A 23,882-nucleotide genomic window follows, 5' to 3' on the forward strand; every position below is an offset into this window, starting at 1 on the left:
TATCTTTCTAGGTCTCCTTAGGGATGCTTACTTCCACTATAAGATATAGGAACTTAGAAATGAAGTCATTCCATTTAACTAATAGCTTTATATAGAGGGTGTTATATTTCTGCTTAGTGACTTGCTTATAATTAGGGTCTATAAATATATTTTCCAGGTGCTTAAGGAGATTGGTGGAGTCCTGGTATAGGTTAATAGCATCTTCTTGCAGATAAGGGGTAATGTGCTTCTAGGCGTTGCCCTTAGTGCAACTGGTCACATAGGTGATTCTTATTATAGGGTTAGGGAAGTAGTCAGCATTAGTAATAAGCTTCTGCTTAATAGCTAGTAACTAATCTTTAAAATGAGGGTCCTTTCCATCGCTAAGGAGAGGGGGGTCTGGAATCTTTGCTGACTTACTACTAGCAGCTGAAGCCTAGGAACTAGTATTTCCAATGCCAGATCTGCAGGCTACCTACAGGGCAAAGTTATTTTATTCATAGATTGCCTCTTTGAGCTTCTCTTAGGCCTCATCATGTTTAAGGTTAGCAGTAATGAGCTAGGCCTGGGTCTGTTCATGTTCCTAACAGATCTATTTATTCTGGTGCTTGAGATTATTAGTCTTACTCTGGCTCTTAATGAGTTGCTTATTCAGGAGAGCTGCCTCTGTATAGTTCTGGTTTGCCTTTGTGTCTAAAGTAATGTAGATCTAGGAGATAGCTTCCTAGTAGCACTCAGGGTCTGTTCCCCAGTGGGCAGTGAATTCTTTATAGGAGATGCTGTCAGCTGGCTCATAGGTGTCTTTATTAAGGCCGCCATTCTCTATCTAGTTGAGTAGGGCAGTCAGCCTTCTAGCAAAACCTGAGCCTGGTCTAGTACACTGAGTGGAGGGTCATGGGTTCTATTCCCAGCTCCTTGCTGGTTCTCAGGCTCCTTAGCAGAAGCCACAGGTCTGGCCATCATTTATTCTTTTGTGATCTCAGTCAATAGATTGTATCATCATCTCTAACTGTTGGCGTCATTAGCACGCGAAGGGTTCTTTGCAAGAGGAGGTAAGATTAGTACTTAATATAAAAAAGAATGTGTTTATTACTGGATCTTAAACCTTCTAATGAAAGAGATAATGTAGGAAGTGATGCTTAGTTTTATATAATGGCACTGCTTATATTCCAATGGTATGGTAGTATTTCAATAGAAAACTAAGCATAGAGAAGAGGGGAAGAAGTATGTACATAGTGGGGAGATATATAAACAGAGGGTGGAACAGTGCAAACAATCCAAACAGCCCTGGAGAGGTAAGCAGTCAAGATGGGCAGAAAGCTCCGTGTAAGGAGGTCCACGGGGAACATGGTGACGGATTGTCACAAAAGCAGCTTTTTATCAAGAGTTAGTATAAAGCCTTGACTGTTATAAAAATTTTTACTTATACTAAATACAGAGGATACATCAGAACACCAGCCTGTTATTATATTCACGCACTGAAGATCAGATAGTCCGACGTCTGGTTGATACAGTGGAGACTGTGGTTGAACCCTAGGTCCCGACTTAAGGAGCATGTAGAGGAACCCATCCTTGAATATGTGCCATATATGGTGGTAAGCTAAGATTCAAGTTCCTCCTGGAGTAGTACCAATGGGGTTAAGAACTATCGTGGATCTCCCCATGGACGCGATGCAGAAAACGCAATTCCTACTGCAGCTATAGCAGGCTCCTTGGGCCTCCTGGGAGCACCCTTTAAGCAAGGTTTTCCTTTTGTGTCGGAGCATACGCTGCTCTTACTAGCAGCCAAAAGTGTGAATTATAATTTAGACCCAAATCAAATTATCAACTTAGCCCAGATCTACTTCCTCTACAGCCGCAGGAGAAATCCATCATATACTCATTACTCCTTATGGGCTGGTGTTAAGGGCTACGGCAGACTGCAGACAATAAAACGGCCATATGCTGTCCATCTTTACAGTTCCCTAAGAAGTCGTTGTACAGGCTCTGGTAACAGACGTTTCGTAGCATTCGTCCTAAGACTCAAAGAAGAGACTCTAAAGTGGTCCAAATGGAGAACCAGGAGCAACAGCCGGTACATGATCAGGAGCCATATCACGCATAGCTTAACAAATAGACGATTTGTATACAAGTTATTCAGGCGTTGAATATAGCTTCGTATTTGAGCCACGGTCAAGAACCTGCGGGTGGGCTGATCGGCTCGCTTGATGGTCACGTTATGACCAGGAGGGTATTTCCTGATCGGTCATGTCAGGATTTCAGGACTCGCACGTGGCTGCCGGAACCTGGGACAGCAGGGGGTGACGACCATGAAACCTGGCGGTCTAAGCCTGCTGTTAGAAAATAGAATACCACTATGATTACACAATGAGACCCTATCCTGACTGGGATATAGTTCTGGACACCCCTTTTGGCCTAGTGGTATATTATTGTGATACCTGCATAACTGTAATAAACTTTCGGCTGCCCCGAAGCGGCCCGCGTTTTTAGTCTCTGAAACACTGTGGGGAGTCTTGGCGTTGGCTATATGAGTTTGTTGAATTTTTGATGAATTCCATGACCAATGTATACATTCATGGGAGTTATGCTTACCCTTTTAGATGTTATAAAAAATGGAAAATTATTTTGATAGATTACCTGCCATCCTCTTTCAGATTAGAAAACACAGGTACAGAATGATTGCACCATGTTCTCAATGCAGACAGGTGGCTGATTGCACCAGCCTGCCCAGCTAACGATTGAGAAATGAACTGTTGATCGGCACTGTGGAGATATAGAAGATCAGCTTTTTCATGCCGGCTGACGTCTTTGCAGAATTACATGAATGAGTCTTTTCCACAAAGTAACACCAAACCATATCCACAGCCCTGGACCCTCCCCCAGTATCAGGAGAAGACTGTAATCCGGACAGAAGCAACATATGAACACAGCAATTCACCCTACTGTGCAGAGAAGTAACTCATGCCTCTTTCCCCTTCGCACCGCTCCTATCTTCGTAATGTGACTGTAACCAAGTTACTCCCGTACATGCGCTTGCCAAGTCCACAAACATACTGCGCCTTCCGGTTAATTCTGATCCCTTGCCTAGAGATTAAGTTAAGGTCTGGCCCTCATTTGGGATATCAATTGCGATTTTACGGTCGACATGGCTTAGCTGAACTTGGACTACTGAGTACTCCGTATTACTGTAGGCAACTGTCGTACGCAGGCAACTAGTTGGACGGCAGGTACAAAACTACAGTGCATCAGAAAGTCTGCAGGTTTTCGTCACAACTTTCCAGCCAGCCACATTGCTCAGGTCTCCACATCACTTTGCGCAACTGGCGGTACTTTTGCGTGGAGTTGCACAAACGCCCTTGGCTCTTATCTTCACCTGGAAAAAGCTGAAGAGTTCTTGCCTGCCTTTCCTGCGCCAAGTCTCTATCCGAGGCATACATGATGCATATGGGTATACATGCTGACCTGAGCCATATCTCCAAATAGATGGTCTTACGTACTTGGTTGCCTGTTACACAGAAGGCGTTTTTGAAGCTTGTTAGTCCATTTTATGCCGCTGCTAGGGGCTTACTTGATTGTCCCGATCATCTCATAAATATAGAACCATGAGGGCCAGAATCATGTAATCTCCCATTCACTGTGATATTTTCTAACGGAGTATGCTGTATGAGTGCATTGGCGATACGCTATAGAAATTAGTCCCTAACAAAGCCAACCCCACAATCGCGCATGTACCTGATATTTAAACATGCAGGAAGAGAACTGCTCGCTGTACAAGTCACACCGAGTTCTCTATACTCGAACCATCGGAAGAGACTCCGGATTCCGGAGTTCGAAATCCTGCGTTCGAAATTCTGCCGAATTTGAAGCTGGAGACCAGCTCTCCCAATATCAAGGTTGTTAGGTCAGGGATCGAAGCCATCCTGAAGGAGACACAGGTTGTGCAGGATGCACGGTCGAGCATCGAAATCATTCACGAATATTCGAAAGGATGTCGCCTCACGGCCTGGAAGTGCTGCTGAAGTGAGCAGAGCATAATAGCAGCAAAATAGCCGTAATTTATAAAAATTCTCTGAAATAGCTGAGCAGGGACTGCCGCAACAATGGAACTTACATACGGTGTGACAACCAGTTGCATATTCAGGCTGCACATGTGAACTCTTGACTTGGTAGAGCTAATCGAGCCTCTGGTACTCGGTCTTCCGGCGTCAAGATGCATGCATGATATTTCAATTCCGACGAGCAGAATAATGCCTACTATTCAGGCGCGCTTATGCAACCTGGAGAAGCCACTTAGTGATTAGTCCTCTTACGCACGCTGCATGGAGAGGGCAGGTAGAGGAAAACAAAGGCCTGCTTAAAAACATACCTAGTTGCCTACTATAGTGCTTTCAGCTTCTGGTGATGCGAGTATAGCGCCGTGTGATGAATCCTGGTGTCAAAGAAGCGGTATTGGGTGTCGCTATCCCAAGGAACTATAATATGTGGAGATGTGATACTGTGAGTTGTTTATGCATTCATCATCTGCCTGATGAGTGCAGCAGGTTTATCATTGGAATAGGTGATGGGTGACATGTCCATAGCAGGATCTGGCGCACATCTTCTCTCATGGGTTCAGAATCACGCATGTTAAGAAATTTCTTTCAGCAGCTCTTGCCAACAGATATAAATACGACCTTGAGTTTCCCGACTGAAGAAGGCGTTCCAACCATCGCTGCACTCTCCATTGACCTGCCCAGCCAGAACTATTCTCTTCACAAGTCAATCATACTTCCTCTCTTCGCAGATCGACCATAAGAGTTGTTGGTATCAACATTTCCTTTTCACAATGACTACTGCTGAATACTCCATCACCGTCAAGAACAAGACGGGGAAGACCAAAAACTACCTTTTCTTCAACCAAGAGCCCGGAGAGTCTAGCTCCGTTGGACAGATATACACCAACGTCTGGATCAGATCTCCCGGAGTTCCATCTCCCAACGGCAGAGCTGACTTCCATGTCAAGGTGGCAAACTTTGCCATTTGTGGGACGACACCAGACCCGGTCGACTATGGTGTTGTTGTCGCGACAAGCGATTTCGCGCCGGTGGAGCTTACCACTAACGCGAAGAAGGGTACGGTTCCCTTGATGAACATCGTGAACGAAGGACCTCAATTCATTGCGCCATATGGGGAAACCGACAAGGATAACTCGTTCGGTATCCAAGTCAAGGCTTTCGACCCGGACAGATACCGTGAGTCTTGACCCCCTCCTCCCCCACAACTGCAAGTATCTGACTGTCTGTCCATATGCAGCCACGGTTTATTGCGGATTCGGCAAGCTCAACCAAAAGGGGGAAGTTGTCCCAGTCGCCGTTTGGCGAGCCTCTCCCTCCGAAAAATACATACTCACTCCCAAAGTCACCTATTATGTCAGCACAGGGGATTATAAAGCTGGCGAAACAGTAGATGTTACTCAGATTGGCGCCATTTCGACAGTTGATTTCACCACGGCCAAACCAGGCCAGACCGTCGCGACCATCACTCATAAGGAAGACGGGAGTTACTCTGAACCCGAGTTCAGCTTTCCTGAGAAGCGCAAGCCGTATGCCTAGGGATTAGGGTAGTGAGCAGCTGATCATCTGATGCGAGTGCACAGCTCGAAGGAGATGATCCATTCCAAACCTCATGTTTTTTGTTGTTTAATCACATTCATTCTTTGCTGTTCTTTATCATTCTTTATCAATCTTTGTCATTCCTTGGACCTATTTATTCCTTTCCACATTTCACTCCTGAGCATGTGGCAACTATATCTATGCAATCAATTTTTGCAGAAGCGCTATAGGCGAATCTAGTGGCGACGTCCCCGGCTACCTGTCTTGAAAAGATAGAGAAGATAGAGATACTACTGCGGCCAGTACGTAGCGTGTCATTGAGCGGTGGGTATACGCCAACAACGGCAACCACGGTCCCCAGTAATCTCAGCTTTCAAGCAGCAGGTTTCCACAACCCCTCTGAAGCCACTTGATTCGAGCCCATCTTGATCTCGTCGAAGATATTCGGCTCACTTGAGCCACTTGCCCGTGTAAACCAGCCGGGTGCTCGACCTTCACCTGACGGATATCGAAGATGAAGTTGTGCACCTGGCGGAAGAAGTTTATTCTGGTTGGTATACTATTCGGCACCGTTGTCACCGTCGATGTACACATCAGACGAGATAACACCCAGGCTAACAAAGCTTCTGGCAGCTCGAATGGTGGGCGGATCGGTTGAATCGCCAACGAGCTGGGTATTGTACATTGCCACGATCGACGAGCTCATCAGTGTTGAACTGTCCGCATTGAACGCCATCATACCGTTGTGATTGAGGGAATCCATCCACCACGCACTATCCCTGCTTGTCTACCCTTGTGAAGCCGAAGACGAAGTGGTATTCAGATTGGTAGACAAATTAGTCACGACCTGTGCGGCCAGTAATCGAGCGAGCAACGCCGCAGCTGCCGCGGCGCCGAAGGGAGCCGTCCCTGGCTTTCATGACATTGTGGCGAGAATTGTCAAAGAGAGGTTTACTGTATGCGCTTTGCTTTTTGATGGCTGCCTTGACTAAGGCCACAGCCCTTTTGGTCTCCGACCGTGTGATGATTTTATAAAGCGCTTTCTTTTTCACCGACGATTTGTTTAAACGATGTAGATGAGGTCGTTCTCGGCATGGGAGGTATAAGTGAGGCTGGTAGTGATCGTTTCGTAGGCGCCAGCTGTTGGACCTCCTACACCAGTGACACGGACGGTTGCTGACTCTGTGATGGTTGTACGAAAGGGATAGCCTTGATTCGAAAATAAACAGCTGCTCCCTCTACGTACGCGAGACGCCCGATAGCAGAACATACTGGTCTTCGTTGGTGTTGGCGTCTGGACCGGTGCACCGATGACGATATGTTGTGAGGATGCGACTGGAGAACCACACCTTACAGTAGAGGGCACTACAATGCAACTTACTTGTGGATGGCGACCCTAAAGCGATCCAGCTTGGGCTTTCGATCTTCCTACCTTGTCCTTTGTCGTGCATGAACCAACGGTAGCTGGTAGAGAGACTCCAAATCTTCAACGGAAAACCAATACGGCTTGTCTGGGCCAGTAGAAGCTCTTAATGAACATGCGAATCGCTCTAGCAGAGAGTCCGTTCCTCGGAGGATGCCTGGGACTTCCATATCGATATCGACTTTAGTGGTGTTAATCCGGATCAAAAGATATTTGCATGCCGTAGCATGACGTTTTGTAGGGTCTCTGTAACTTCTCCTAACACTGTGTTAGCTGTATTATCATGGCCCTTCGACTATAGCTCGCCTATTTCGGACCTACAATTGTGTTTGAAGAACACTCATGTCCTTGGCTTGAAATTTCAAGATATCGTCTGGTAGACCAATGTGTTGGCTGCGGTAACATTACAAACTGTGTTACATCTCTGGAACTAAACTCGTCAAGATCAAAGGATAAGAAAATATGAGTTCTCTGGTAGTCACCACCCAAATAATAACCAGCCAGAGTATAAATAAAGGCGGTCGATACCCCCAGGTGGGTGCCCTCACTGGTGATGCACCTCGGAGCTCGTGTTCGGGATACTCAACCTATTGCTGTACGCCTCCTGGACCGATGCAGACAGCTGCGTCATTTCTCTGCGTCATTTCAAACTCCGCCTTGTTTTAATACGAGCTCCCCACACACACACCCCAGGACTTAAGACCAAGGCATCTCCTACTGTTCAATCCTCGAGTCCCTCTCTCATACTGGGTTGACGACAGCTCTACCAAGATGACAAGTGACGCGGGACATCCTTCTGAGATAACCGGTGGCTGCCTATGTGCGAGTATCCAGTACACTGTCCATTTCGACGGAGTACATAAGTGGCCGCCAAAGGTACTGCATCGTCCTGAGAACTTGGTTCCCCGCTAACTGAAAACCTGCTTGCAAACAGTCGGGTTCCTGTCAATGCACAATGTGCCGCAAGTGGACTGCTAGTCTACTGCCTCAGTTCCTTTCCCTCTCACCAGAACAGATCAGTCCAGCAATCTCCACATCTCCGACCTATGCAGAATACCGTTCGTCAGAGAACTGCCTGAGAGGATTCTGCTCAAAGTGTGGAAGTTCGCTGTTGTGGAGGACCGAGGAACGTCCGGAGGAGATTGATTTGTTTCTAGGAACAATAGACGAAAAATGGCTGGTTGGCGAGAGAGTGGACAGTGGAGAAAGCACAGCCAATTCTGTCGGGCCTACGAGAAAAGGCGGCGTTGGAAAGACGCTGGGTAGCCCAACGGACGGACAGTATTATTATGAAAATGTGATTACCGGAGTGACGGATAGTCTTCGTGGAGGGAAAAAGTATCTTACGCACCCATCACAAGGGGATGGATTTGACTGATTCAACTGAAATGGCAATGTGGAATGTTTACCGCCATGCTATGGAAATGTCGGCCAAGATAAGGATCAGAAGGCAGTTGTATGGGTACCATGACACAACAAGCTAGTATATTGCGAACAAAGCTTACATTTGTGCAATGGCTCTGCTCATCACCACCTTCTCAATGGTCTAGTTCAGCCTCGGCTTCTCGCATATATCATACATAATATATCCAAAGCATTGAGGTCAATAATGAACATCCACCATGTAACCCATGCCGGTCCCATCAGTCCCAAACAATCCGGCTCAAACCCACAACACACGGTAGCTACACACCCTGGGATGCCACCTTGAACCTTGAAAGCATATGCTTATCCATGATATGATACGCAGAGAATGCGCCGGCTTACGGCCCACTACGAGCGGGGCGCATACATGGGGCAAATCAGATTCGGAATACGGACCCAATCCCAACACACAAAGAGCATAGAGACTTCAACTCCGCGTTATAACCCAATATCACCTATGTCTGAGGATGCCGAGGGCTGCCGAGATCGGCTTAGATGCGAAGACGTGGCCCCTGAGTCTAGCAACAGTCGCGTTATAGTCTCGTTGCCCTCCGCGAATTCCAGAGGTGTACGCCCTCCGTCATCCATTGCGCCGATATCCGCCCCAGCATCAAGAAGTATTCTCACTGACGTCAGATTCGCAGCCGCAGCTGCGCAGTGCAATGCTGTGAGCCCCTTGCCATTTCTTAACCCAATATTGACCCAGCCCTGCTTCAGCATCAGTGCGATAATCTCGTCACACCCCCAAAGTGCCGCTGTAAAAAAGAGATGCCCGTGACTCTTAAACGCGCTTTGGGACGCAATGTCAGCACCAAGCTCAACGAGGGCTGCGAAGGCGCTGGCTGAGTCACCATCCAGCGCGCAGGCGAGATAGCTGCGGCCGTTTGGGTCCATTCCCCAGCAGACCAACTCGCGGACGGTGGCCGCTTTGTCTGACTCGACGGCGCAGTGCAGCGCATCGCCGTACCAATTACGTAGATATGGATCAGCGCCGCGGGCCAGTAGGCTTCGGGTTGTGAGCACGTGTCCACCCGCGGCAGCGTGGATCACAGGTGTAGAGCCCATGCTCGTCAGCTCGTTGACGTCGTAGGCGCCACTGTCGAGAAGCTGAATAATCGCCCGCTCGAGACCGTGGCGCGAAGCATGGTGGAGTGCTGAGAAGCTGCTGCACTCATCCGCATTCCAATAGTTGCTGTTGCGGCCCATCAAGTACTGCCGGATCTGGTTCGCCGTGGCCATGGCGGCCGGGGAGGAGAAGAAAGCGAAGAGCGTGCGCCATACCTCCGCATCGGTTTCGGTCCGTTGGGCGAATTGTCCCCAGTACATGGCGGCCCAGGCGAGAAAGGGGTAAGTTTCCATGTTAGACTTGATATCCCCTTCGGTCAACCATGGCCCGTTCTGAAAATTCTCAAAGACAAGATAGCGAAGGCAAGTCACCGCAATTTGGGCTTCTGCTTGTGGAAAGAAATCCTTCCAATGTTCTCCAACGTACTCCTGGATTGTGTAATGTGCAAGACGTATATAGCCTTCCGCGTCTACGATTGCAAGTCCTTGGCAGCATTCAAGGATGGTCTTTGTAGTTGGGCGATATTTGCTGTTAACCACATTCTGCGCCCTTTGGGTAGCCAAGGCGTCACTAAGTTCAGCTGCTCTCAATGCCCGAGGTGTGTAGGTAAGCCACATGAGCGCACCCATGCCGAGCCGGCTGCGGCTCTCGGGGAGCCGTTGGATGCGGGAAATGGTATCCGCAAAAGCGCCGCTGAGACTGTGGGACAGGTCTGTTATTCTATCCTCCATTTCGCCGAGAGTAGGTTCCTTGAGGATAGTCCGCAGCCGTAGAACTGGGAGAAGGAACCTAAAATTCAAAGAGCACATTTGTCAGTAATCTTAATCCTGAAGAAGGTGGACGGTGGACAAACGGCCTTGGGAGGAAAAAGACATACATCCCCTCTGCCCCTTGCGTCAGGTTCTGGACCAGTCTGTTTGCAAAGTCTTGATCCGCGATGTCATATATCCCTCCTTGGTCCAGCTCTCGGTAGAGGTACGTCTTAAGATCTTCCTCGTGGGCCTCGATCCTGATATTTGGATGTTGCTGGAACAGGTCTACGAGATCTGGGATATGGGGCCGGCTCGTGACGAGCAAACGGACTTGGTGACTCTGAATGATATTCTTAATGCTCTGGAGGAGGGATTTCCGATCTTCTGATTCATCGAGACCATCAAGCACTAGATATGTACACCTCAGACCGGAAGCAATATCGGTGAGTAGTCGTTCGCATTCGTGGAGGGGCATTTGACCCTTGTGACCGCTCTTCTGAAATAGCTCGGCCACGGGACTCGGAATTGCCGGTAGCTTCTCGAGGAGTTGTCTAAGCATACAACATAAGACTTCCGACGTGCCCTGAGTAGAGTGGTCCTGATGGTCAAAGTAGAAGAACGCGACAGGTGAAGCTTCGGTGGAGCTTGAGTTAAGAAGCTCATCGATAATGATGGAGCTGGTAAATCAGTTGGAGCGCCAAAAGCAGAGACAGGCGCCTTACGCAAGGTTTGTTTTGCCAGAACCTGGGATACCATGACACACCAGAACATTCGACGGGGAGCTATCGCCTCGCCACCGAATAAATTCGTTTTCATGGAGGATCCAAGTCCCAGTATTTGGTGCCCTCGACGCTTGGATGAGCTGGTGTTTCTGGTCGTGCTTTAGAGTCGATACCCAGTCCAGAATGCTCCTTCTACTCTCCCGCTCGGTATTCACCTGGATTGCGCGCTTCTGGTCTTGAACAAAGTCGAGGATTCGAAGCGTGTCTGCTTCAAGTGTCTGGATGGCCCTGAACTGTTCTAGCTGCTGTCTTATCAACTTCAAAACGTCATCAGACGTCCGCGATAAAAGCCGGCAGCCGTTGACCGACAAGGCAAATTGCATCCAGTTGGTAAAATTGCGTACTTCCTGGATCGTTTTCTGGTGCTCTTTTTCGGTAAAAGGCCAAAGTAAACGAATCCCTTTCCCGTTTGATTCTTGGCCCAGCGTCTTGCAGAGTGATCGCAACTTTGCCTCGCACGCGGCGGAGCAGGCAAGGAGAACAGAAGTCTTGTGAAATCGCACAGCACTACCTTTTAATTCATCGCCTTTCAAGAGGTCTTGCAGATTCGTCACATTGGATTGCAGCGCTTCGAGCTCGACTACCAAGGTTGCGATTGACTTCCTCGCTGACCTTACAGTGTCTATGTACCTTTTCGAAGTGGTGATCACAGTGGCAATTAGAGGCAGAATGCCAGCAAGGCTAACAGATAGAGATAAAGGGTCCATTGCCAATGTGTTGGTAATTTGCAAAAGGTGATGCCAGACTTTTTCAGGTATCTGATGGATAGGGAAGAGGCTGAAGGCAGAAGCAAGTCATGGAATATATCGGACGCCCATGCAACAGCCAGGGCAGTGCTCAATGTAGTACAGCCTCGCCCATAGCCAAATCAAGAGAGTGTATTCGCATCGATACAGGAATATGATGTTCCGGGATTATCCTTATTTTTCCTAAAGTAAATCTTGGCACCGGGGTCTAAGGAACAATTGTCCACGCGATCCTCCAAGCCACCACAGAGGGCCAAACAGATGGAATCGCACTCCGCCTCAAATGAGCTCCAGGACATTGCGACAAACCAGATGTACATACTCGGAAGTCTCGGATATATATACTTGTTGTAGCCTGCATATCGCTCTCTGAATTGATTTTACCACTAGACTGAGATACGAATCCGTACCCAGTCTAGTGGTTTGTGGAATGATCAACTCTCCGTGCGATTATTCAGGATAAATGAGATTAATTACCTAAAAAAGGATAGTAGTACTATTGTTAATAATCTGTATTCAAAAGATATGTGAATCTAAAATTCTACAGTACCAGTATGCAAGCGGCAATGTTGTCTGGATATTACTAAATGTTGTCCCTCTGGCGACGGATCTTTGCTCACATGGTTAGCCTATTCATAGATGTCGTGAACAAATCGCCGCGCAGTTCCCTGCATCACCCCCTGTTTAATGGAAAACTGCACATGCTCTTGATCCTCTTCAATTAACTCAAGGTTAAGGCCATTTGTCAGAGTTATGTCATGTACCTTACGCCAATCTGCCTATGCGTTTCATAAGTTACCAATAGTTCATGCTGTTTGTAATATTCCCTAATGGCGGCATCTCTCAGCCCCATGGCTTTAAGTCTCTTATTCAAACGTTCAGATCCTCAGGACTTCAGGTATGGTGGTTGGCGTAGCCATGACAGGTCCATGTGTGTCCTGACTCCTCCATGGGTGAGAGGTTGATGTTAATTAGATAAGGAGCATTAAATGCAAGCTGATTATTCCTTCTATTTAAAGGCTCCCTCAAGACTTTGCTGGGCCTGAGGTATAGAGCTTGTTGAATATCCTCTAGGATATTATGTATAGAGCTGAAATCGCGACAAAGAAAAACGGACGGGTGGTGAATAGAAGGAGTGCTCTGGCCAATGACAAGAAAGCACACGTCTGCGCAATGCAGGAAGCTTTTCTCGCCTATCCTTCTTTAAACCTATTCTTCAAAGGATTATACACCGTGGACTAGTTAGATTTCCGGATTGCGGCACCCCCTTATTACCATTTTCACCGCTGATCGAGATCTAGGCTGACTGGAAGCAAGACAGACTTGGTATCTGCAACTGTTCAATCTGCAGCCAATAGTAGGGGAAGATTTACAGATTAAGTTACCGTGTGAGCCAAAGTTGGCTGCGTTGGCGAGTACTGGTGGAGACACCTGGTGATCAAGAGAGGTGGATGGCCGTGTCGACAGAGATTTATTGTGTTTCAGATACAGACAGAAACTACGGAGAACAAAAGTAAGCGTGAAAGGAGTCTCTGTAGTACATAAGATGGTTCTCATTGGAAGTATGATGGAGCTTCTACTATTAACTGAACTTCATAGGCTCCTCTTATAGTAGTAGCCTACCTACCTAGTAAATACAGTCTTACTACAAAATGGAAAGTGCACTGCGTGATCAGATGAGTTTAACTACATGTAAGTTTGTAATCGTGTGACCTATCTCTGCATTTCTTGTACTTCACAATGGCATTGATATGCTGTGGGCATCTCTGCATAGCTATTGTGATTCAGTATTAATCAACGTGCTGTTACAATTCAGGATGAAACCATCAGCAAAAGTATATTATTCCTTGGTCTAGCTTCTTTCCTCTTGCGCTGGGTTGGGTTGCTGCTGAAAAGAGTTAGGTAGGAGATCAACAGGGTGTGCTCCAACTTGCGAAGAGTTACATCTATGAATCCGCATATATTCTCCGCGGGATATAAGTGAATACATCACTGGATATGCCCAACTGCTATCTCTGTTGACTAAATCATAGATCATTGCATCGAAGACTTCTGCACCTGGGGCTACTAACATTGGGTATATGTGAATATGATCTTGGTTTTACGTGAATATGATCTCAGGTGACTCATGGAGCAGTATTTCTTATAGCCATGAGTGCTATCCTCAGTTGTGCTTCGGTAATTGAAACTCTTACTCTAAACCGTTCTCAGTGGTTATTTACATAAGACATATCACAGGGCCAGCTCTACGCATAGTCCAGTTTTCTATGACACCATGGCATTGCACAGAGAAACAGAAACTGCATTGCTCAAGCCCATCATTTGTACCTATAATCCCGGCCTTGTTCTTGGCCCAAGGGCTCTAGAATACTTCAACATTCTGAGATCAGACAGTCTTACCGCTTCTGACTTCAAACACTCGCTTGAAATAGATCCCAGTTCCCTCCGTCTTCCGTGGCCCAGTTCCTTCCCAGCCAGCCGACAATGCAAACACTGGCGTGATGCTGAGAACGCCTGCATATCTTTCCTGAAAGAGGTTTACGCAATAGACCCTTCAGAACGAGGGAAGTTGCCAGATGGACTTTCTGACCAGTCGACCGAGCTCGCTTTATCCCAAAGAGCGCGGTCTGCGATCTCAAACGCAGTAAATGCGGCTATCTATATGAATCCAGAAGCAAGTGGCACGAGAATATCCATGGTCGCCAAATTTTATCTTCTTGCATGGCTACATGATGGTCAGTCTCTATTCCGTCTTATCGATGTCATATCATTGTTGCGTCGTTAACTGAGAAGACTTACAGATGTGGTGGAATTTAATCCTGCTGTAGGGACATCTTGCCTGGGACAATACAGATAGCTAACTTGATCTAGGGATTAACCTTCGTTGATTCGATCTCACAAATCTGGCTCAGAGACGTCTTCGAGCCTCAGAATACTGTGTCTGCGACACATCGCCTTTCATTCCGTCTTGCTCAAGAACTCACTAGTGAAGACGACGCTCTTGGTCAGCAGGTTATGAAAGGTCTTCTATCTTACATTCACTCTACCAGAGATCAGCCCAGACAGGAATTTTCTGGGCTCAAAGACTTTCTTGATTACCGTGCTATTGATATTGCTTCAGAGTAAGGTTTATCCTGCAGAGAAGACGTATTCAGGAAGACACCTCACTAATAATTGGCGTTACTAGTTTCGTTTTCGCGTGCGTCAGATTCGTCAACAGCATCAACCTCTCCTCTGCCGGGGCAGAACCATTGGACAAGCTCGTCAATCTCGCCCGGGACCACATAATACTCGTTAACGACCTGTACTCGTTTGAGAAAGAGGAGAACGATTTACAGTCGAAAAATGCCACTATTATCAACACAGTACATTACCTGAAGCTCCTCCTGTCAGTCGAATCCAAAGCAGCAAAAGACATTGCATATTGTCTTATTCAGGACATTGAACTCCAACTACATGAAGAACTACGCAAATTACGCACCCTGAGATCATTGGACAAGACACAGTTCAGGTATGCTCGAGCGGTGATTGAATGCGCGGCTGGTAATGTGATGTATTCAGTCACTTCAAAACGCTATGGTAGAAAGGCTGCTATTCCTTACAAGCCTTCAGACAGTCCACAACGTCAGGGAGCTTCCATTCTGGCACTTTAGGTCAGCAGGCGATACATCTTCGAGGCGAAAGGGTGGCGTGACCAGCAGCGCTCCTGTATCATTACATATCAAATGACACAAAGTTGTCTATTATAGTCACAGTGAAAGATGAAACATTACATGGCACCTTATAGGAACAGCAGTAGCAAGTTCGCTGGACGTCGGAATATTATACTACTGTTGGGACTGGCTTGACAGAGGAAAGCCCTTCCACTTACGCAGGCCAACAATTCTAATCTGTCATTTGCTTGCCTGCAGCACAGGGGCCATATGTTTTCCTGGAATCTGTAAGATTCGAGTCCGGTGGGCAGACAAAGGAAAATAACAAAGAAATATTTGCTACCTATTGGACTTTTCACAGTGCTCGGCACTACTGTTCATGACCTGCTGCTGAGGTTATTCTTATCATGGTGTCAAGCGGAACTTGGTATTCCGGCTTAGGTTGACACGGAATGTTTTGTAATCATCCCGAAGCCGCAAACCATGCAGATCTATTGTTTGGGTCCGGGCTGATGACAAATGACCTGATTTTCAGTTGGCCAAAGGATGTGTAGGGATTTCAGAGGCTTATCACATAAGGATGTAATGACAAATGATCTACCAAACAACTCGAAGACTGTGGCGAGGGGCCCTATGTAGGTAGCAGGTTCCCCACCGGCGGCCCTTCAAGTAGTTGTATATAAATCACTCAGTTATTTTTATAAAGTTATTGGGCTACAGTGATAATATTTTTTCTGGCTTCCAAGTGGCTATCTACAAAATCAACTGCACTATGTCTCAGAAGACGGTCTTCATCACAGGTTGCAGCGAAGGCGGAATAGGTGACGCTCTAGCTAAAACATTCCACAAAAAGGGCATGCGAGTTTTTGCAAGTGCTCGCAATGCTGCAAAGGTCCAACATCTTAAGGACATGGGTCTTGACATCGTCCGACTGGACGTCGCCGACGAAGAGTCGATTAGAGAAGCGGTGGGGACTGTCAAGGCGGCAACTGGGGGAACTTTGGACTTCCTGGTCAATAATTCGGGTTTAGGTACGTCTCAAGTAGTCGAGGCATTAAATTATTCTTCTCTTGTCAAGCTGACTATTCGACAGGATACAGTCTTCCCTTGTTGGACTCGGACGTGTCAGTAGCGAAGAAGATGTTTGATGTGAACGTCTTCGGCGTCGTTACGGTAACTCAAGCATTTGCACCTCTTCTCATTGCATCGAAAGGGACAATTATCAACATCGGGTCCGTACTTGGCAAAATGCCACTCCCATGGCAAGGATACTACAATGCAAGTAAAGCGGCGGTTGCTCTCATCACCGACCAAATGCGCATTGAGCTCTCTCCTTGGGGAGTTAGAGCGATCCTCGTCAATACCGGTGTAATCAGAACGAAGTTCTTCGATAATCTTCCAAACACCCCCGTCCTACCAGAAAGTTCCCTGTACTATCCTGCTAAGGATGTGATTGAGCCAGCATTAGCTGGAGCCGAGGCGGAGAAGAATGCCATGGATGTCAACTCGTATGCTGAGGCTGTTGTCAACAACGCAACAAGATCTAGCCCTAAAAAGAATCTCTGGGTTGGAGGAGGGGCTTTTCTGATCTGGCTGGCTTCGACTTTCGGTTGGTCAACCATTTGGGTAGGATCACTCCATTATCCAAAAGCAAAAGGTTCTACTTTACTGACTTGACGCAGGACTTGTTAGTTCCTCCTTTCATTAACCTGCGGGCTATAACGAACAAGATCCGCACCGCAGAGAAGGTGGAACAGGATCGCCGAAAGGTGAACATTTCGAACTAACCACCCATGTATGCTTACTTTTTGTTGTGAAAGCAGCGTGTCTCCGTCTTTCCCCGTTTTAGTTTCATGTTTAATAAGACTAGTCGGTCATTTGGTTTTGTACAGTACAGAAGGCCACATGCTTCGCTGTGCCTGGAGCCCTACACCGTAAATGGATTTCTGATAATCCTAAATAACCTTAAAATAGCCCACAATTAGACTGGTTTACCCAATCTGCAAATCCATTTCCAACCCACCCAATCCACATGTATATGGGAGGATGATACCCAACCCACATGGGTATAGATACCCATTTAGGTGCATGTGACTGGCAGAATTTAGTAGGTTTATGGATTTAGTGGTTTGTATCCATAATATCCATAATATCCATAATATCCATAATATACATAATATACATAATATACATAATATTCTCTCAATGAGATCTTTCCGCCTACTAAAAGTAGTATAGTTTTATGATCATGTGTAGAATATGTGGATTTCAGGGTGGATGACTAGTGGCATGGGTTAACCCAAAACCCATATGGGGTTGGGTTGAACCCCATGCGGATCCATCCAAACCCAACCCATGACCAGTCTACCCACAATACACTCGATATATGGTCAAATTCTTCGTCCAAACTACTAAATATACACATTCACCAGAAGAGACAAGTATACAGTCGGAAATAGTAGTAGTAGACCTGAAGTCAGGCTGAGGTATTCTCGACCCAAACATGATTACTGATCATCCCGCATTCTCCGCCGCCTTTCGAGGGGCCTGTTCTCTTTTCTCGTCGTCCCTACGAACCCAATCTGGCCCGTATACTGAGTCGGTTCACTTTTTACCCCGTCGGCCTTATACATCCATCCGGGTTGGAATGAGGTTAACCTTGCCCCATCAGCAATATCACCATCAACATAATCTTGGTCTGCTGTATACAAATTCAATCAATCTGTAGAATCTACCCTTCTGGAAGACTTCCAATCTCCCCAATACTCTTCACTCTCTGCGAAGCTAATCAGTCTTACCCACACACACAATCATACTGCTATACTTATCCAACAATAATGAAAGCGATAGTCACAAAACGGTTCCTGCCCGAGCGGTTAATCAACTTTGCTCTTGATAGTTCAGTTGGGAATGGCGCACAAGTTGCAGATATCCCGATCCCAGAAATTACAGAAAACGAGGTCCTGGTCAAAGTATGTGCGGTGGCGCTAAATCCAATAGACTTCAAGGACATCGATTACTTTTCTCCACGGAATAGGGTTGCTGGCTGCGACTATGCGGGTCAGGTGACCAAGGTTGGGAAGAATTCAGCACAGCGTTGGAAAGTTGGGGACAGAATAGCTGGCTTTGTTCATGGCGGATTGTACCCTGATGTTGGCTCATTCGCTGAGTACCTCAAAGTCGACGGAGATCTCGCCTGGAAAGTACCCGACACGATGAGCTACGCCGAAGCAGCTACCTACGGAGTTCCAGCAGCTACGGCGCTGCTTGCACTCGCATACCTTGACATTCCCTGGGCAGGTATCGAGAAGGGGCGCGACCTGCACACCGAGCAATCGTCGATTCTCATTTATTCTGGCGGTTCGAATGTCGGTCTCTTCACGATCCAGCTAGCCAAGAGGGCAGGTTTGAAGGTCGTTGTAACGGCATCGCCACGTTCTTTTGATCTTGTGAAGCGATATGGTGCAGATGCTGTCTATGATTACCGGTCTCCAACAGCAGCCGCAGAAATTGTTAAAGCCTATCCAGATATTACAGGAGCTTTGGACTGTTTCTCAGAGGGAGGTTCCACCGCATTTTGCGCCAGTGTGATGAAAAAGGGCAAAGTGATAACGTTACTTGACCGAGGGAAGGCGAATAAACCAGACATCGAGTATAAATATTTGATGGTCTACACTGTCTTCGGTCGGCAGTTCAGCATGGTGGCGCCACTAGGTCCTACGTTTCCAGCCGTCCCGTCTGATCTCCAGGCTCTTCGTCAGTTTTATGCTGGTCTACCAAATCTGTGCCTTGATGTTGTGAAACCACCACCTATCACAACCACACAAGGAGGATTCAAGGAGATATTCGAGGGCTTGAACAAGATCCGAAAGGGAGAAAGCCGGGGCACCAAGCTTGTCGTGGAATTCGAATGAGGATGCTGCTCTTTCCTTATCTCTTGCCTTCGTGATTGACAACCTACCAGGCGCTGTTTGGCAGCCTTTTCTCTGCTTTTTCGTTGGAAATGAAATGACTTGATTCGCTAGGACTTATGTAATGGCAGACCTGTAGATGATGAAATGATGAAGATCAATGGATCGTCTAATACATTGTCAATTCTATTAGCAATATATTCTATACCTTATTAGATGAGGGCACTCTGCCTATATCTTGTGGCTGCTTTTTTCAGTCCTTCACCTAGTCTGTCAATGGCAAGAGAAATAGGCCCAGTATCATAGAGGCGCTTCGCTCGCTCTAAGTAACTATACCGCGAGGATATTGACATCTAAGAAGGGCATCAGAGATGGCGGCACGAGCCTACCACGAGAACAGAAATTCAAGGACTGATAACGATGATAATGGGTACAGGCCGAAATCTACTGCAACCCACGCTCTCCTGTATTTTAAGCCATATGCTGGCTTGGCAGATTCGCCTTTCGACTGGATGTATGCTCAACTACTTTCAAACGATGTGTCGCCGCTTCGATCAACGTGGAGAGCGTTCCATCACGTCAGCTTCTAAGCAAAGTCTGTCTGTTCGTTTTACAACCATACAGTACTTTACATAGTCGACCAAGTTAAGCATCGGACTTCCTTACACATATCAGGAATGCCGAAGTAGCAGAGCGGCGACGGCGGACGACCACCAAACGTCCGTTGCTCTTGCTTCTGCGCACATTATTATTATTAGACCAGTGGAATCAATCCACTCGAAACTCATCGTATATGCAATCGGGAGGTTTATTGCTCCGTTACTGTATCCTTGTTTCGGTCGGCTCAATTTCTGATTAGTGAACACAGGCATATCCTCGGGCCCAAGACAGATTATTCAGTTCTCACCCTCTCCAATCCACTGGCCCTTGAGACCGTCTCTACACTGGATTTGCTTTGCGTCTAGGGCTCTATCAGTTAAATTTATTCCTCAGTAGAGTCCATTACACATTAACTTCGAAACAAACTTACACGCAAAGATGTCAGCAGCCAACTTGTCCTCTCGCTCTCGACTCCACCTCTCCCCCATTTTCTATTCAATCAAGATGAGCAGTTGCAAAAGAAGCACTACGCCAGTCACGATGAAGAAAGCTTTCATCACCCTTACGGCATCAATTAGTGGCTGGATGACGCTGACAGCAGACAACGGCACAGGTTGTTGAGGGCTGTAGCACTGGCAAGGCGCTCAGGAAAGCAGTCGATCAGTAACGTCGGGTTGGTGTTAAGGAGAGCCATTGCCGCGAATGCGATCAGGAACTGGAGGATGAGCGGCGCCGCTAGGTTCGGACCGAACTGCCGCCGCAGATCGTTGAACTCGAAGCTGGGCCCGTACAGCGCTAGCGAGATGACGAGAGCGATGCTGAGAGGAGGCATGTATTTGAGACGGGCCCGTACGAGAGGAAGGTCGCGCTTGCTGACTAATAGTTCGTCGGAGGACATGTTGTGCTCCAGTCTGTATCGCTCCTGGGCACGTCCGAAGCTTTGGTCCAGGAGCCAACCTGAGCTGAGCGAGCCGCAGATGCAGCCGAGGCCATTGGGTAGGAAACATAGGCCAAGCTGCCACTCAGTAAGACAGGGGAAGCCGTACAACAGCATCGTTGTAGTCGAGGATTTCACCATGCTCCATGCAATGTAGGCTAAAGGACTGGATGCTTTCTTCTTCAAGGTTATCGGTGGACGTGCGGCTCGATGACCGACTCGTTACCGGGCTTACCTTCGACGCCATTAGTGGTTTGAGCATATGGATAGAGGGTTTGCTGAATCCCCAAAGTGGGATGCTGCCGTTGCCCGTTATAAGTCTGCGGCAGAAAGATAAGGAGGGCGCTGAGAATGACCACGCCCAAGGCAAATAGCAGCCAGAAAATGCTTCTGAAACCCCACACGTTGTTCAGAGCACCTCCGATGACAGGACCAAACGCCTGGCCGGTCATTCTGTGGCGTCAGTAATATGAACTACTTTTAGGGCCATGTGGTTTCCGCTGCATCTACAACATACAGGCGTTCGCCCCCATGAAGACACCACGTTCCTTTGAGGATGTGATGTCAGCGATGACACTAGTGCTGATGCTAATTGTAGCTGCAGAGCCTGCAGCCTGTTGGCCTCGCAGGACCATTAGCATTGGATAACTGGACGTAAATGCGAGAGCTCGTTCGCTAATGGCACGGTGAGGTGGATAAAAGAATTTCCAATCTTCCCTGTTTATCAAAATCAAGAGCCGGGAGAGAACACAGCCTCTCCACATGAGGTTTCCGTTGGTACATTCTCCTTACTGCCTGCCTACTTAGGATGATTCCGCACGGTGTCCCATCTTCCCTTCCTCCGATATGATCGACAGTGATCTCCCCTCTGAAACATTCGATCTGCCAACTAATCTACCTAGGATATGATGATTTAGATGGTGAAATTCTACGAGTGTTCCTGAACGGGGTGCCAAACATGTTTCCATGTGCCCAGTGCTCCAACTTGATTGGTCACCCTGACCGTTGTATACGCCAACCGCAGAAATCTGGGGAAAAAGCCAACACGGGCCACACCGAACCCGCTGTGGTGTGGATTCAGTCCCTAGCCTAGGGAACTGCCTTGGTTTCGGTTTCCCTACCCGAAAACTTCTTTGGATTCGGTGAAAACCGGACCCGTTTCGGGTCGGATGAGCGTCTGGCCAAGTCCAGGCCCGGGAAATACTTAAAATGGATGTCACCTTGGCTCTTGGAGATCAAAGTTCAAGAACTTCGTCACCCAAAAGTCGGGATGGCAGATTTACGTGGCAGCCAAACTGAGAATGGAAGGAGGTAGACTATCGAGTACATCATTTCGAAGTGGTAAAAGACCGGACCAGAGAAGTTGCACTACTCTCTACTGCTAAAAAATCATGCCTTTATATTTTCATCTTGACTCCTCACCTGGTAAACGTCTCAATGTATGAGGGACCTTCCTTTGCAGATCACGAATACAGAAATGGAAGGATACTCTTCGATTGGGGTTTTGAATGATGTGATGCCTGCAGAGTAAGCGCTAGAAATTGCATCCTGGATTCGACTCGCTGTCTCAAATATCAATCTTGTTCAGAGTCAACCAGTGATCTACAGATGACTTTATCGACTCCTTCCTTGAGTCTGACCCGGGCCCAGTCTGGCAGACAATATTTTAGGGTTTTTAATTCTTTTATTCACCGCACCGTGCCATTAGCGAACGAGCACAAGTTGATTCTTCGACTCTGCAAACATATCTTCTGAATCATCCTCAACCACCATCTATAATGGTAGGGCAATAATTATCCATATGACGTATTTGGAAAACATTCCAAGATACTTGATGTTGACAGCCATGATGTATATCCTTCTTTCAAGATCGTCGATGGCTTGAATATGTTCATGTCATCGATAAGCATTCGACATCAGACAATTGAGTTTATCCTGGACGTCGATGCACTTAGCTGCGAAGAATATATATTGCTGGTGTGATGACACGAGTCCCAACGTCTTCTCAGTCTTCCTCTCTCAGAAGAAGCCTTCGTTGGGGTTTATTAAGAACGATTTATTTTTCTAAGTTCAATTCTATTCCTCGAAGTATTTGGGGCTGAAACGCATGTCTTCAATAATCGCGCAGTATCATCAAGGCGGAGAGGCTCCTTAGTCTATGAATGCGATAACGGCAGAAAGTCAACATCAAGGCCTGCTGGCCCAATGGTAAGGCGCTTGACTACGGATCAAGAGATTGCAGGTTCGAATCCTGCGTAGGTCATTTTTTGTCCCTTATCTTTTTTGATTCCCCATTCCTCTAACCGTCTAAATAAACTGCTTTAAATACTCCGTAATTATTGCGTTCCCCTCATAAGTAACCGACTTCTGATTACCGACTCTCAAGACCTCTCGCCGAAAACGTCCCGAATCAAACTCCATTTTCATAGTCATACTTCGGATACCCGTTCCCCTTCTTCATCATCATAGCCATTCCCTCTCCATTCTTACTCTCCTGCACGCTCATCCCCAGGATTTTCTTGTAGAATGGCACCGACCGCTCCCAGTCGAGCGTAAACAACATACTGCGTCTCAGATACGGCATCGCATCGATAACCTCGCCCATGCACTCTACAAGCCAACTGCCCAGACCCTTGCCCTGGTGACTGGAGAGCACGTAGACGTCGGTGATGTAAATAAACGTGGCGTAATCTGTGATGAAGCGGGCGATGCCGACAAACTCGGGCCCTGCGCTGGCGTTGTCTGGCTGGTCGGGTGTGTAGTAGAGGCCGAAGCACATGGAGTTCTCAACTGATTGTTTCAGAATATCGAGGGGCAGTGATCTTGCCCAGTATATGTCGTCTGATGCGAGCCAGTCGTTGAGGGTTTCGAGGGGATAAGCGACGAGTCTGTTGAGATGAAGTATGCCCCTTTGGTCCATGTTTGGGTAGGGATAGGAGGTGTTGATTTGGTCATTTTGTGTTTGATCGGGCTGAGAAGAATTATGTTGATAAACTGATCGTTGGAAATCCAGCTGC

The 23,882-nt window shown here is 47.3% G+C and overlaps 10 protein-coding genes and 1 non-coding gene across 11 annotated transcripts; 6 read left to right on the top strand and 5 right to left on the bottom strand.

Moving 5' to 3' along the window:
- Nucleotides 1–4,804: 4,804 nt before the first annotated feature.
- Nucleotides 4,805–5,570, top strand: P174DRAFT_419867 (uncharacterized protein; the record flags this gene model as incomplete). Its single annotated transcript, XM_024824811.1, has 2 exons — nt 4,805–5,210; nt 5,272–5,570. The coding sequence occupies 2 exons, from the start codon at nt 4,805–4,807 to the stop codon at nt 5,568–5,570; spliced, it is 705 nt and encodes a 234-aa protein (XP_024684567.1).
- A 366-nt stretch (nt 5,571–5,936) lies between these two features.
- On the bottom strand, nt 5,937–6,276 carry P174DRAFT_367100 (uncharacterized protein; the record flags this gene model as incomplete). Its single annotated transcript, XM_024822150.1, has 2 exons — nt 5,937–6,129; nt 6,161–6,276. The coding sequence occupies 2 exons, from the start codon at nt 6,274–6,276 to the stop codon at nt 5,937–5,939; spliced, it is 309 nt and encodes a 102-aa protein (XP_024684568.1).
- Nucleotides 6,277–6,633: 357 nt separating this feature from the next.
- On the bottom strand, nt 6,634–7,624 carry P174DRAFT_430281 (uncharacterized protein; the record flags this gene model as incomplete). The annotated part of the gene is made up of 5 exons (XM_024825617.1): nt 6,634–6,752; nt 6,817–6,905; nt 7,003–7,251; nt 7,315–7,386; nt 7,542–7,624. The coding sequence occupies 5 exons, from the start codon at nt 7,622–7,624 to the stop codon at nt 6,634–6,636; spliced, it is 612 nt and encodes a 203-aa protein (XP_024684569.1).
- A 140-nt stretch (nt 7,625–7,764) lies between these two features.
- Nucleotides 7,765–8,371, top strand: P174DRAFT_367804 (GFA family protein; the record flags this gene model as incomplete). Its single annotated transcript, XM_024822197.1, has 2 exons — nt 7,765–7,869; nt 7,928–8,371. 2 exons carry the CDS (start codon nt 7,765–7,767, stop codon nt 8,369–8,371), a joined length of 549 nt encoding a protein of 182 aa, XP_024684570.1.
- Nucleotides 8,372–8,856: 485 nt separating this feature from the next.
- Nucleotides 8,857–11,725, bottom strand: P174DRAFT_419869 (ankyrin; the record flags this gene model as incomplete). Its single annotated transcript, XM_024824812.1, has 3 exons — nt 8,857–10,273; nt 10,362–10,913; nt 10,959–11,725. The coding sequence occupies 3 exons, from the start codon at nt 11,723–11,725 to the stop codon at nt 8,857–8,859; spliced, it is 2,736 nt and encodes a 911-aa protein (XP_024684571.1).
- Nucleotides 11,726–14,039: 2,314 nt separating this feature from the next.
- Nucleotides 14,040–15,804, top strand: P174DRAFT_482946 (terpene synthase family protein; the record flags this gene model as incomplete). Its single annotated transcript, XM_024830736.1, has 3 exons — nt 14,040–14,536; nt 14,677–14,886; nt 14,952–15,804. 3 exons carry the CDS (start codon nt 14,040–14,042, stop codon nt 15,415–15,417), a joined length of 1,173 nt encoding a protein of 390 aa, XP_024684572.1. The 3' UTR covers nt 15,418–15,804.
- A 291-nt stretch (nt 15,805–16,095) lies between these two features.
- Nucleotides 16,096–17,348, top strand: P174DRAFT_440579 (SDR family oxidoreductase). The gene is made up of 3 exons (XM_024827084.1): nt 16,096–16,448; nt 16,511–17,043; nt 17,100–17,348. Exons 1-3 carry the CDS (start codon nt 16,190–16,192, stop codon nt 17,202–17,204), a joined length of 897 nt encoding a protein of 298 aa, XP_024684573.1. The 5' UTR covers nt 16,096–16,189; the 3' UTR covers nt 17,205–17,348.
- Nucleotides 17,349–18,024: 676 nt separating this feature from the next.
- P174DRAFT_405145 (zinc-binding alcohol dehydrogenase family protein) lies at nt 18,025–19,532 on the top strand. Its single transcript, XM_024824059.1, has one exon. The coding sequence runs from the start codon at nt 18,255–18,257 to the stop codon at nt 19,329–19,331; it is 1,077 nt and encodes a 358-aa protein (XP_024684574.1). The 5' UTR covers nt 18,025–18,254; the 3' UTR covers nt 19,332–19,532.
- An 830-nt stretch (nt 19,533–20,362) lies between these two features.
- P174DRAFT_450317 (MFS general substrate transporter) lies at nt 20,363–21,500 on the bottom strand (the record flags this gene model as incomplete). Its single annotated transcript, XM_024828924.1, has 3 exons — nt 20,363–21,038; nt 21,101–21,318; nt 21,376–21,500. The coding sequence occupies 3 exons, from the start codon at nt 21,498–21,500 to the stop codon at nt 20,503–20,505; spliced, it is 879 nt and encodes a 292-aa protein (XP_024684575.1). The 3' UTR covers nt 20,363–20,502.
- A 1,556-nt stretch (nt 21,501–23,056) lies between these two features.
- Nucleotides 23,057–23,128, top strand: P174DRAFT_t68. The gene has a single exon. It is a non-coding gene; the product is annotated as a tRNA-Arg (tRNA).
- Nucleotides 23,093–23,820, bottom strand: P174DRAFT_511640 (GNAT family N-acetyltransferase; the record flags this gene model as incomplete). Its single annotated transcript, XM_024831806.1, has 2 exons — nt 23,093–23,687; nt 23,750–23,820. 2 exons carry the CDS (start codon nt 23,818–23,820, stop codon nt 23,276–23,278), a joined length of 483 nt encoding a protein of 160 aa, XP_024684576.1. The 3' UTR covers nt 23,093–23,275.
- Nucleotides 23,821–23,882: the final 62 nt, after the last annotated feature.

This window comes from Aspergillus novofumigatus, assembly GCF_002847465.1.
Source record: "Aspergillus novofumigatus IBT 16806 chromosome Unknown P174scaffold_3, whole genome shotgun sequence".
NCBI classification, from domain to species: domain Eukaryota; kingdom Fungi; phylum Ascomycota; class Eurotiomycetes; order Eurotiales; family Aspergillaceae; genus Aspergillus; species Aspergillus novofumigatus.